Genomic DNA, 13,082 nt, shown 5'->3' with positions numbered 1-13,082 from the left:
TGCATACATTACTTTTTCTATGACAGCTGCAGCAAAAAAAAAAAAAAAAAAAAAAGTTATTATTAAAAAAAAAGAGTTATTATTAAAAAAAAATTGAGTTATTATTTAAAAAAAAAGAGTTATTATTAAAAAAAAAGAGTTATTATTTAACAAAAATTGAGTTATTATTAAAAAAAAAAAGAGTTATTATTGTAAATGAAAACATACCTCTTTCAATCAAGATGATCGGAACTTGTATCTTTAAAAAAAATAAAGCAGTTGTATTATACTCATAAGATGACTGCTAGCAGTCATCTTATGAGCCTATAGACAAAGCATTCAAATGACATTGCTTTAGATATCACTGTCAGTCATTTAATTGACACATTTAAGTGCTGGAGTAGAAAAAACCTGTAACAAGTTGTTAAATCTGAAGTTGTTAGGTATATATTAAACTATTTTTAACACGCTTTTATTAGGTCGACCTGTATGTAACTAAAATGTAATGGAATCTTGCAAGTTAAATTTGATCCACTTCCCGGTTTCCGATTGAGCTGAAATTTTGTATACACATGTAAGTCGGATGACAATGCAATATTATGGTACCATCGAGCTGATCTGATGATGGAGACAGGAGGTGGCCATTATTAGGTCGACCTGTATGTAACTAAAATGTAATGGAATCTTGCAAGTTAAATTTGATCCACTTCCCAGTTTCCGATTGAGCTGAAATTTTGCATACACATGTAAGTCGGGTGACAATGCAATATTATGGTACCATCGATTTGATCTGATGATGGAGACAGGAGGTGGCCATAGGAACTCTGTAATGAAACAACGCAACCTAATTGTGTTAGGGATTTTTAGAATTGTCTCGATGAGTATTAGTTGTCTATCGTAAGAAAAGTACAGTCAGCGATAACAGCGTGTACCAAAAATTAAATTTTTGCCAAAAACTTATTCTATCTGCGGAAACTATGTACAGTCAAGGAATTTGGTTTATGTATTACTGTCAAGAGCTGGAAGTAGCCGCGCAAGATCGCGACATATAGAGAATTCTTCTGCTAGCCCTATGTCCCTAATAATGATGGATAACAGGAATGTATCATCATCATGAATAGCTTCTGCCCGATACTTCATCTGCGTAGAATAATGATGATGATTATTGATAAAAACACCATTAACAAGTAGTTTAACGAATATCGGACACAAATTGATATTCTGAGATAAAAGCAGGATAAAAGTAACTCGCTACGTTCTCGTAAAAAAATCATAAACTCCACATTTTCGCTTAATACCATTCAAGGCACGTACGGGAGCCGGCTCACGTACCTTTTTGTTTTTTTTTTATAAAATAATCTGATTTTTTGTGGAAGCCCGCAACATATAGATGTGATAAATTGCCGAGTCGCAGAAAAAATGTCTATGAAAAATTGATCCGCGAATACGACCCGCATTTCTTAGTCTTTAGCGTTTCCTTACATAGAACCTAGTAAAGGATGACTCACGATAGACCGGCCCGTGCCCGGGCCGAGGCGTCCGACACGTTTTTTTCTATGATGGCTGATCGGTGATCACGTAGTGCTTTCCGGTGCGTAGTGCTGATCGGTGTATACGTATTATTTATATCATTCGAATTTGCAATTTCTCCATTTAAAGCAAAATAAATTGATCAATGTGATGTATTTTGCTTTATACAATACGTATTTTTATAAAATATTTTAAAACAGTATACTTCTTCACTTTCTTCAGAAAGTGTATCTGTAACTACTTTTAAGTTATTTCGCTTTTACTGAACTGTGACGCGGTGGGCAATGTTATGTTAAAAGGGCAATGTTTTATACTTTTACAGTATAGTCTGACTCCACGACTCTTCTCTTTCTGAACAGACTGTATACATATTCGTAAAGTGACAATACTTTTCATTTTGTGCACTATAAACAAAATACTCGCCGCTGACCCAATGATCTACATTACCCCAGCGCCCAACATTAAATTCTAATCCACATTTCCTTTTTTTCCCTCACACGAGCCCTGAATAGCATGTCTTACAAGTGTCTCTTGAAAACGCTAAGGATATTACTGTTGACTTAGGGCCTCGATTGTAAATAGATCTGTTTGCTGAGGAACTACGCAAGTTTGCTGAGAGATCAGCCCGTATCAAGTAGGCTCTAGACGACCCCGTGCCCTATTACAATACCGTAAAATGGGGTGAGTAGGTGCAAAACTGAGATTCAAACCTCGATAACATTTTATTTTTACATATTCATATAATAAGTGTTCCGGACGTTTGTATTTTATTTTGGGCAATTCCATTTCATAACTTTGATGATCATGATGAACATCACAATGATGATGATCATAACACGGGTTTAATAACAAACGTGAAATCAGACAAGCAAATCATAAATCACTCTATACCCCAGGGAAGTGTAATTAGTTGTTTGCTATTTATAATTTATATAAATGAACTCCCTAAAGTCATAGACAAATCATGCGTGTTATTTGCGGATGACGTCTCAATTCTCACATCATGTCTAAATAACGACAATCTGGACACAGACCTAAATGACACAATGAATAAAGTAGTCAAGAAAACATTCGGACCTATTTACAAAGTTAGTAGACCAGCCCCGACGCTTCGAAACAAGGTTTAAGCATGATCTAGCATTGCCGTCAACTTCTAAACTAAAACTTCATAGTACAAGTCCAAACGTCATGGCAGTTAAAATATATAATCACCTTAAAAACGACATCAAAGCTCAAACAAATGACAAAAAAATTAATAAAATGTTGAAAGACTTTCTAATAAATAAATGTTATTACGACCTAAAGGACTTTTTCGATGATAATGTATGGGTGTAGACAAATTACTCAAAAATATGTCCCATAGTTCTTAATTCGCTGACATAAGAGCTATGGGACATATTTTTGAGTATGATTTGTGCACCCATATTTTTACACCTAACTGTACCTATTTTTTGACTTGTCGGTAGGTACAATTGATCGATAATAAATATTTCCTTTGTTTTTGTTCTCGCTGAACCGTTTGAAATAAACTTTGGGCTTCCGGCATTCTTTCTCTTTATTATCTTAGAAAATTTACTTGCAAGTTTTTCCTACATTTTGTTTTCGACAGTATTTTCTAAGAATACTTTCTCTTATAAAGCTTATATATACTTAGAACCGTTTACAAAAGAAGGCACTTCTAATACACCTTGTTTTTGTCGTAACAAAAAACACGAGACCGATTCAGATTTAACAACTGGTTACGGTTTTGATTATATTTTGATACGACCTTAAAGATCGCTAACACTGATGCATGATAGATCTTATATTACCATATGTTCATTGTGAATAAACGATTTCATTCATTTATTCATTCATTCATGCTAAATAAAGGAAAGCCGTGCTTGAGATACGCGCCAATCACCATGACGTACGTCAAGGTCGTATCAAAACCAGGTCAAAACCATAACTAATTATTACATTAGAATTAACCTCCTGAAGACTGTTTTCAAAAGTACTTATAATATACACCACCAGGGCTGTCTCGAACAGACGGCAAACGACCCGACGGGCTGACGTTGGTTCCCTGGCAGAGAGGGCGCTGTCTTATATGGGACGCAACTTGTGTGAGTACATTTGCTGCGTCCCATGTAGGACACACCGCTAAGTCGGCAGGCTCAGCGGCAGAGACTGCCGCCAAAAACAAGCACCAAAAATACTTTGCCTTGGGAGCCAACTACGACTTCGTGCCCGTTGCCGTCGAGACAGCCGGGCCCTGGGGACGGGAGGCACGTGAGCTCTTTCGAGAGCTGGGCAAGCGCCTGAGGGAAAAGGGGAATGACCCCCGTTCTGAGTCATGGCTTGTCCAACAGGTCTCCATCACCATACAGCGGGGTAACGCTGCCAGTGTGATGGGGACCTTTGGACCCGGCATGGCTCAGAACGGGTTTTAGTTCTTAAGTTTTATATATATACACCCTGTTTTTGTTATAACAATATTTCTTACAAAATTCTCGATCTAGCGACGGTATACCGGTTTTATAATAAATTTGTCTTTCGCGTGCATATTTTGCGGAATTGTAGCACGGCTCTGTCATTATGCTAAGTACCAATCACGAAGCATTTTCGTGAAAGCCGAGGTTTTTTGCATACATTTGCGAAGTTTGGTATCGTTGTTTGGTAGTCTATTAAGTAGTTAGAAATAACTACTTCAGTGTCCACTTAAAGACTCATGCCTTATTGAAATTGAAGGATTAATTTGTATGTACAACTCGTTTCAATACTCATCATAGGAAATTAGGTTAATAATTATTGTTTGCTGAATATAGGTACAATTATTATACATAATAATTGATTTTCTTAAACATAATAATTGGAGATGTCAATATTTTCTTTGAATATAAATACGAGAAGTGCCCAATTTTTGTCTATTCTAATTCAAAAAGTTAAATTGTTTAGTACACAGTCGAGGAGTACCTAAAAGTATTTTATTTGAATTGTATATTAGAGACGTTATTTGTCGACCCACAATATATTTAGTTGCGTTATCACCCGCATATTTCGGCGTTAAACTAATCATGTCTCCTGCTCACAGAAACGACTAGATTTAAAGCTCTCTCGTCCCGATAGGTAATTTATATCGCTAACGTTTAAAACATTAAAAGCGAGCAAAATATTGGTAAATATCATAACTCACATATACCAGCCTTATAAGATTGTTCCACTGCTATTACCATTTGCGTTACAATTTTGGACTTGCAAGTTATCAACCCGACACAATCTATATAATCCATTTTTTTTATAGTTACGGAGAATATTTATAGGTAAATACACTATAAGAATAAGAATAAGAAATGTTTATTAGCACAAAAAAAAACATCTTAAGGGTAACATTCCATTTCTGACCGCAGCTGCACTACTGGTACTGAACGCGTCGCTGTTACTGTCAATTTCCATAGTAAAATGGACAGTAGTGCAGCTGTGGTTGGAAATGGACTGTCACCTTTAGTTAAGTACCATTTCTTATATTTTTTTCTACTTTTTGTAAGTGTGTATTTTATGTCCTTTTTATGCTTCTGTACTGTTACAAATTTTCTTTCTCTTCTATTTGCCATACAGAAAAAGATTAATTCAATGAACATAAGCTTTACTTTTCAAAGAAATTTCTACAGGACCATTATTAAAATGAGCCTTTTTTATGATGTTTCTTCACCACCAGATACAAAACAAGCTTTGACATTCACTTATCCTTATTACAAATATGTACACATAGCACAACATAATTAGGGAGACTCCCAGCTGCCGCTCCCAGAGGCAAGGGATAACACATGTCTGTAATAAATAAAAGGAATGGGATAAGACGGGAGTCACGGGAGTCGAAAAAGAGGTCAGGGATGAGTATGATAAATAAGTCAATTATTTCACCTTACACCCTGCTTCCATTGCTTGACAGTGAGTGTAGAAAATTGAATCTTAATATTTACGAAAGAAGACCCTTTTCTGAATCAACCTGCGAAAATTACTCTGCCTGCTGTGGTTTGGAATAGGTAATTCATTTTGTTGTTTCATTGTAATTTGGGATATTTGTTTTAATAATACACGACAGGTGTAAATAATAATTTATTGTGTAACATCTTTGAAGAATCTCTTAACACATCCCCTGTCCATATATCCACATGGAGAGTTACAAGTAATTATTTATTAGAGATGAAAGATCTACTTAACATATTTAGGTTTTTTTACTGACTTTGAAGCAATTGCGCAATGCTTTAGGCTTTAAATACAATGGGGTCTGGTTTATTCAAAATGGCACATGACTACGATAGAGAGAACAATATTACATAAAACCTAACTTCTCATCGATACAAAACTGCTAAATATCGGATCACTTAGCCTTCATTCTATAACTTTGAAGCTACAATTCAATATTAAATTATCGATTAGATGACGCTTTGGTCCCGCAGCGACTAATAAAAATAGATTTTAGATTTTTCTACCAAAGTGAGCCAGACGACTTGGCCCGTCCTATCTCACCGCTGTGACTGCTATCACGACATTGCGTCTAGTTTTACTTCTATTTAGTTTCACAGTTTTGTAGCTAAAATGTCTCTTATGGAATGCTAAATGCTTTTCTTCGCTTGATTGATTGGCTTTCTTTTTCACTTTAATCCATCTGTCATTTTTCCAATCGTATTTTTTGCCCATCTCCAGCAAAATATCTTCAAACTTTGGCCATTTTGAGCGAACTACATTAGCTTTTTCAGTCGTACTTATTTTTATTGTATCAATTGTAGGCGTCCCATTTACCTTAGAAGTTTCAGGCACAGGTCTGTCTGTGCCTTCGGTTAGACCCTTCGTATAATTGCTTATCAAATTGAGGATATTGATATTATTTTTATCATTATGAGCATTGTCTATATCAGACATTTCGAAAGTTTCTTCTTCATTAGAAAATTCTTCATCCTTGACCCAGTTGTCAGAATATTCGTCGTAGATGTCTTCTATTTCATCTTCAATCTTTTCTGTAAACATAAAGAAAATACAGGCTTAGAAATCACAAGAGTCGAAAAAAGTATTGGGTTAATCACGTAAAATAAATAGGTACATTTTATCAAATTTTATCAGAAATGTATATTCACTGATAGGTATGTTCTGACATAAAAAAAATGTCAATAGAGTACCTACAACCAAAATAAATGTTAATATTATTACCCTTCATTTCCTGGAACTCAGCGATGTCTTTCTGGAGATTTTCTCTGTTTTTACTTTTCCATTTTCCATTACCCTCATCTGTGAACAAAAACATAAAGCCATGAATATTTTAAAAATGTACACGAACGCTCGAACACGTATCTAAGTAGGTAAATTTAAAGTTATAATACCTATAGAATTTCTTTAACAGTAAATTTTTTGCTGTTCTTACATTTATATATCGTTATGCAAAAATCGAGTAGGTAGGTAATTATGTACCACATTAAGTATAACATCACACAATATTTCGATTTTTTTTAAGCGTCAAGAAGTAACAGACAGACAGACAGAGTTACTTTCGCATCTATAATATGAGTAGGGATGGGGAGACAATTTAAAAAGGAAAATAACCCAAACCAAAATGATCAAGAATAGTATGAAGAAGTATTTTACCTATAAACGTAGTGAATACAATAATCAGGCAACAAGTGAATGGTGCGATACGCGGCATGATTCCTTTTCTCAATTTCCACCTGCAACAAAGAAAAGTGTTTAGTTTGAAACAAACAAAATAATTCTTACCTCTACTTTCTACAGCTTGCCCACCAGCTACGCAGTAGTTCTATCCAAAAACATATATATGGGTTTAATCTGGGAAATAAGTAAGATGTCATTAAATAATAAGACATCAAAAGGGAAATGACTCTTCAAGTCTTCACTTTTCATCACACTATTCACACTTGCTCGAAAAAGATCTTATTTCATTCAGATGTACTGACTGAAGGAACAAGGCCTATATTATTCCTTCGGGAGTTATGGATGGTGAAAAACATAGCTATTCCTCAAACACTATTTTAGGTTCTAATTTGATTGCCTGCAAAATATTTTTACAGTACATATGGTGCTACATATGTCAAAAGTTTACCGTAAAACGTTGTACGATACACGTGCGAATAGGTAATTCGCAACTCGTGTCGATCTTAGGCACTCCCTTCGGTCGTGTTTTAATTTATCGTTTCGAATTTCCTCTTTTCCGCACTTGTATCGTAAATAACTATTATAGCCTTCTAGTAAGAATAATCCCCATGTTACAATATGCCGGACGTCTATTCAGATAGTAATTTCTTATTATCAATTTATAATAGATATGCTCATATTAATTACAAATTGATAACCAACACGAAATTACTATAAGAATATACACCTCTTGATATCAGTCCGCCCGGTCAGCCATGCGGACGGGAACATAGCGTTGAAAATTGCAATATCTAGACTTTTCGCTCGCTGCACCCAGACAGGTCGATACCATACCAGGTAACCTAGTATTTCTACGAGAGGCTAGTATTTCTATCGGAAACAGGATTTATCGTAGCTCTCAGGTTCTATTGCTACAACACCTCTTGTCTGATTTTTCTCGCGTATATAGGTATACTTGAATACTGACTTGAATTCACTGAGGCCGATTAAATTTCCAACCCCAGTTCCCCGTGTGGATTTGTGAAATTAGCCATTGAAAAACCAGTTCGAATTTGGAATTTAGAGACTACGGTATACAATGAAGTATGTTTCTAATGGCTGTTACGACTTACATATGTGTGCTGAAGCAGGACCATCATGAACGACACGTGTTGAAAATGTTTTCTTTAATTCATGAGGAGGTAACGACACTATAACGACGTGGTAATTTGAAAACGACAATTATCGTATTGAAAATTGGTGTAATTATTACGTTTCTCGTGAAATACTAATAATGGCTCAATATTATACCTAATGATTGAAGATTTATACTTGTTAAATAGTAATAATAGCTCATCATTATAATTACTAAAGACTTTTTGAGTAATAACAACCATTAAGAGTCATACGAACTAAGCTGCCTTAATATGTACAATCATTTCACATTCTGAAATAACATGAACATTCAAGTAGTTTTGTAAAAAAAACCAGCCAAGTGCGAGTCGGACTCGTGTTCCAAGGGTTCCGTACATTAAGTCCGACTCACGCTTGACTGCACATTTCTAATACGTTTTCCTGTCATCTATTACCTATCAATATTAGCACGACACGACTTTAACTCAACTACAATTTTGTCACCTTGTAAAACAAAAACTCATTAAAAAGTGGTTATTTATCACGGTCATCACGGACTTATAGAGAAGTCAAGTATCTACAGAAATTAAAAAAAAAAACAGAATAGGGCTCTAGTATACTCTCAGTAAGCCACAGTTGGTCCAACTTTTAATTTATGTCGACCCAAGCGCCTTGAGGATTAATATGTGGACTTTTCTTTCTTTTATTCAATCCGTACACCTGCCGTTTTTTACACAGAATTTCCTTTTCAATAACGTTAATATTCATCATCATCATTTTAGCCTTCGGTCGCCCACTGCTGTACGCCACTTGTGCCGGTCCTGTGCTGGTCTCATCCAAAAGTGCCCCGCGATACTTCGAACGTCATCCACCCGACGAGCCAATGGACGCCAGGCGCTTCTCTGTAAGCGGCCACCAATCCGTTAACATTTTGGTCCACCTGCCATCACTCTGCCTAGCAACATGTCCCGCCCAACTCCACTTAAGCTTGGCAATGACGTCACCCACGTCCCGCACCTTGGTGCGGCGTCGGATCTCGACATTCCTCACTCTGTCTTGCAGTTTAATGCCGAGCATGGTGCGCTCCATGGCTCTTTGTGCTACTCGTATTTTATGCACAGCCTGCTTAGTGAGCGTCCAATTAACGTTAATTTTAGCAGTATTTAAGCTTTTTGCTAAAGCTCGTTTAGAACAAACGCCCTTGACCTTATTCCCCTTTAAATGAAATGTTTTGACCTTTTTACAAATGGAGTTTAAGTACTTTTAATTTACATTGTCTGCACTTGAATGGGTTTCGAATTGAATTGTTTTTCATTTTGATTCTCATTTTAGAATTGACTTAAGTACCTACAGGCGGGCTGTGTGCTAAAGGACATAAGTACTAACTTAATTTTATTTGCAACAGAGTTGAGAACACGCGACGCGCCCAACATGACATATAAAGACAGATGGGGTGGTCTTTAACAGTACATATGGTGCTCTAGTGCGATAATTACCATAATACGTGGCTATGTCGAAAACTTAAAGGGCCATATGTACAGTAATTTACATTGTCTGCACTTGAATGAGTTTCGAATTGAATTGTTTTTCATTTTGATTCTCATTTTAGAATTGGCTTAAGTCTTCGATCAACACGGGCTTCCGACAGGTCGGAAGGGATAGGCCCAAGCGATATCTTGACATTCAAATCATTCTGCCATTTTTCGCGGGGGGGAACGTGCACACAGTCGCACTTCTCACATACTTACATACAAAATCCAATCTGTAATGACGACACAAATACATAGAAAAAGACACACGTCAAAGACAAATCTTGCAAACCTCGATCTCTTTTTGTGTACGGATGAGTTACAAGTGTCACAACACGCACACTAACACATTTTCGTCAAAGAATTTTATTGTTTTCTGAGAGATGAGAAGTCGGATTTGTCGCTCGACCGATCCGCAATTTGTACTGGGCGAGCAAAATCGATAAATCCAGCAATTACATTTGACTAAAACATAATAATTGTGTTTAAATGTAATTAATCGTATGACATGTAAAAACAATATTACATGTGAAATGTAACACCTTCTTTTTGTAAATGTTATGTCCCCGACCTCTTTTTACAACAAAAACCCGAGCAATTAGGCATTTTTTCTGCTGCTGTGTTCACTCGCGCGTCTGGACTCGGTCTAGTTAAAAATCCGAGCGCAACTAGTTTTATTACCCGCGCTAGATCAGTTGATCTTGTACCTAGGCAGAGGGGAAATAGTGCGAATGCCGCATCCCTTCCGTGTTGATCGAAGGCTTAAGTACCTAGAGGCGGGCTGTGTGCTAAAGGACATAAGTACTAACTTCATTTTAAGTCTTAACTTAATTTTATTTTTCTACTCCAGCACTTAAATGTGTCAATTAAATGACTGACAGTGATATCTAAAGCAATGTCATTTGAATGATTTGTCTATAGGCTCATAAGATGACTGCTAGCAGTCATCTTATGAGTATAATACAACTGCTTTATTTTTTTTAAAGATACAAGTTCCGATCATCTTGATTGAAAGAGGTATGTTTTCATTTACAATAATAACTCTTTTTTTTTTAAATAATAACTCAATTTTTTTTAAATAATAACTCTTTTTTTTTAATAATAACTCTTTTTTTTTGCTGCAGCTGTCATAGAAAAAGTAATGTATGCAACAGCTCATAATTGGTTCTTAAAATTCTCGGGTCTTTTTTTACAAAACTCGACTACGTCTCGTTTTGTAACTTCGACCCTTGAATTTTAAGTACCCTTATTATATCACTGTTGCATAAACTACTATTGCAACAGAGTTGAGAACACGCGACGCGCCCATTATGACATATAAAGACAGATGGGGTGGTCTTTAACAGTACATATGGTGCTCTAGTGCGGTAATTACCATAATAAAGTGCCTATGTCGAAAACTTAAAGGGCCATATGTACTGTAAAACGACGTACAATAAACGTGCGAAAAGGTAATTCGCAACGAGTGGCGATAAATTGAAACATGACCTACTTTTCGCACTTGTATCATAATGTACTATTTTCGTATCAACAGTCATGAACAGTTAAGCGTCAAATAGGATAGTGATAATCAAAGTGGCCAATTACATAATAACACAACGTAGTTAGGTTAGGTTTAAAGATATTTATTCTACATACAAGTGACTGTATGTCATACCAACGCGAGCAAAATACTAAGATAAGATAAAAGATAATTTATTCAAGTAGGCATATTACAATGCGCTTATGAATGTCAAATAAATCTACACCGGTACGGCTCCAACCCTACACCTCTGCCTCGAGAAGATTTAAATCCCCCCTCAATTAGAGATAACTGTAGAACATTAGAAATCATAATCTACGAACGCAATGAAATATGTGTCGTTCAAAAAACATCACTACAATTCAATTCCACCAGCCAAACAAATGTGTAAATTATAACTTATTGATTCTTGTGAATAAAATACATCTTTCTCGTCATCGTCTGTTATTAAAGAATATAGAGATCCTTTACGAGCTGGTGTGATGAAAAGCATATCAACTTACTAATGAGGTTCTTGCCCGACTTAATGAGGTTCCGATTCGTTAGAAATAAATTCGATTTACGAAGGTATACCTAACCAAAATAATATTGTTTTCTTTTTTCTAGCACGCGATTTTTTGTGTCGATGAAAAATTTGCTTACATGTTTTTATGAAGTGATCTCAACAATACGTAATAACTAATTCTGTTACTTTCGATGTTTTTCTTTAATTGGCCGATTTCTATTTTGACGTAGTCTCTTTCGTTAAAAATTTGAAGAGCTCATCATTCTTGGCGGAATAAATACAAAATCTTAATTTGAGACAAACATTTGTAGGTAAAAAAACCATACGCTTTCGTAACTCTGAGGATGATTTTATAGGTCACAGTAAAATTGAGCTTATTTATACTTCATACATAAAGTATATTATATACAAGTTCCGCCTCCATGGGAGAGGGAGAGAAATTAGGGATGAATTAGCCGCTTACTGACACAGACCGAATTCCACGCGGGCGGAGCCGCAGAGACAGCTAGTATTATATATCCATCAGATATTGTCAAATTATGACGGAAAAAATTAGGTATTTTAACAAAATAAAAATCGGCCCTAATGCAGATTGATCTACCACACACTCTCAAACTAATGTTTTTAAATGTATCATCAAGGTTACGAGTATATCCCTAAAAACGAATATTTGTTCAAGAATTAACAAAATAAACAAACCTTTCTCTATCTCGTACAACTTCCAAGAGTAGCCAATAGAAGCAACAACAACGGCGAATTAAATTTGAAAATAAACCTTATCCAAATCACGAAACTTTACTTTGTTACGAATCTCGGCTCCGCTGCCGCACGCGTGATCTCCCGGAGAGTTGGTAGCAGACTAAAGTCGAAACCGAGGTATAAGTCGACTTAAACACCCTTACCTTTATCACTACTACACCCGAAAACTACAACACATACATTGCGTTCTCAATAAGGATATACAGCCTGAGTTGTGAGCTCAGCGCGTCAATGGATATGATAAAAGGTAATTTTTCCGTTCGCTTGCGTTGCGTGGTAAGGGCCCGCCCGCTGTGCAGCCACCCCACATTTTCCTATATTCAAAGTGCTTAAGCCTGTATTGTATGTCTGTAGAGAAGGTGGGCTTTTCAATCAGATGCGCTGCCCTTAAACCGGTATAGAGTACCGCGTTGCATTTAAAAGTCTAAAGTTAATTAACTCTGGTACCACAATGTCTGACAAAACGTAATTAGATTTTTTTTCCTGTTTATCCTTTATG

The 13,082-nt window shown here is 36.0% G+C and overlaps 1 protein-coding gene across 1 annotated transcript; it reads right to left on the bottom strand.

Annotated features, from left to right (window-relative positions):
• Positions 1-5,896: 5,896 nt before the first annotated feature.
• LOC134650928 (uncharacterized) lies at positions 5,897-12,743 on the bottom strand. Its single transcript, XM_063505883.1, has 4 exons — positions 12,524-12,743; positions 7,132-7,211; positions 6,700-6,777; positions 5,897-6,509 (listed from the first exon to the last, which is right to left on the bottom strand). Exons 2-4 carry the CDS (start codon positions 7,187-7,189, stop codon positions 6,013-6,015), a joined length of 633 nt encoding a protein of 210 aa, XP_063361953.1. The 5' UTR covers positions 7,190-7,211; positions 12,524-12,743; the 3' UTR covers positions 5,897-6,012.
• Between the last annotated feature and the right edge of the window lie 339 nt (positions 12,744-13,082).

This window comes from Cydia amplana, chromosome 9, assembly GCF_948474715.1.
Source record: "Cydia amplana chromosome 9, ilCydAmpl1.1, whole genome shotgun sequence".
NCBI lineage: Eukaryota > Metazoa > Arthropoda > Insecta > Lepidoptera > Tortricidae > Cydia > Cydia amplana.
Note: the sequence above shows the minus strand (reverse complement) of the source record. Positions and strands in the feature narration are given on the sequence as shown.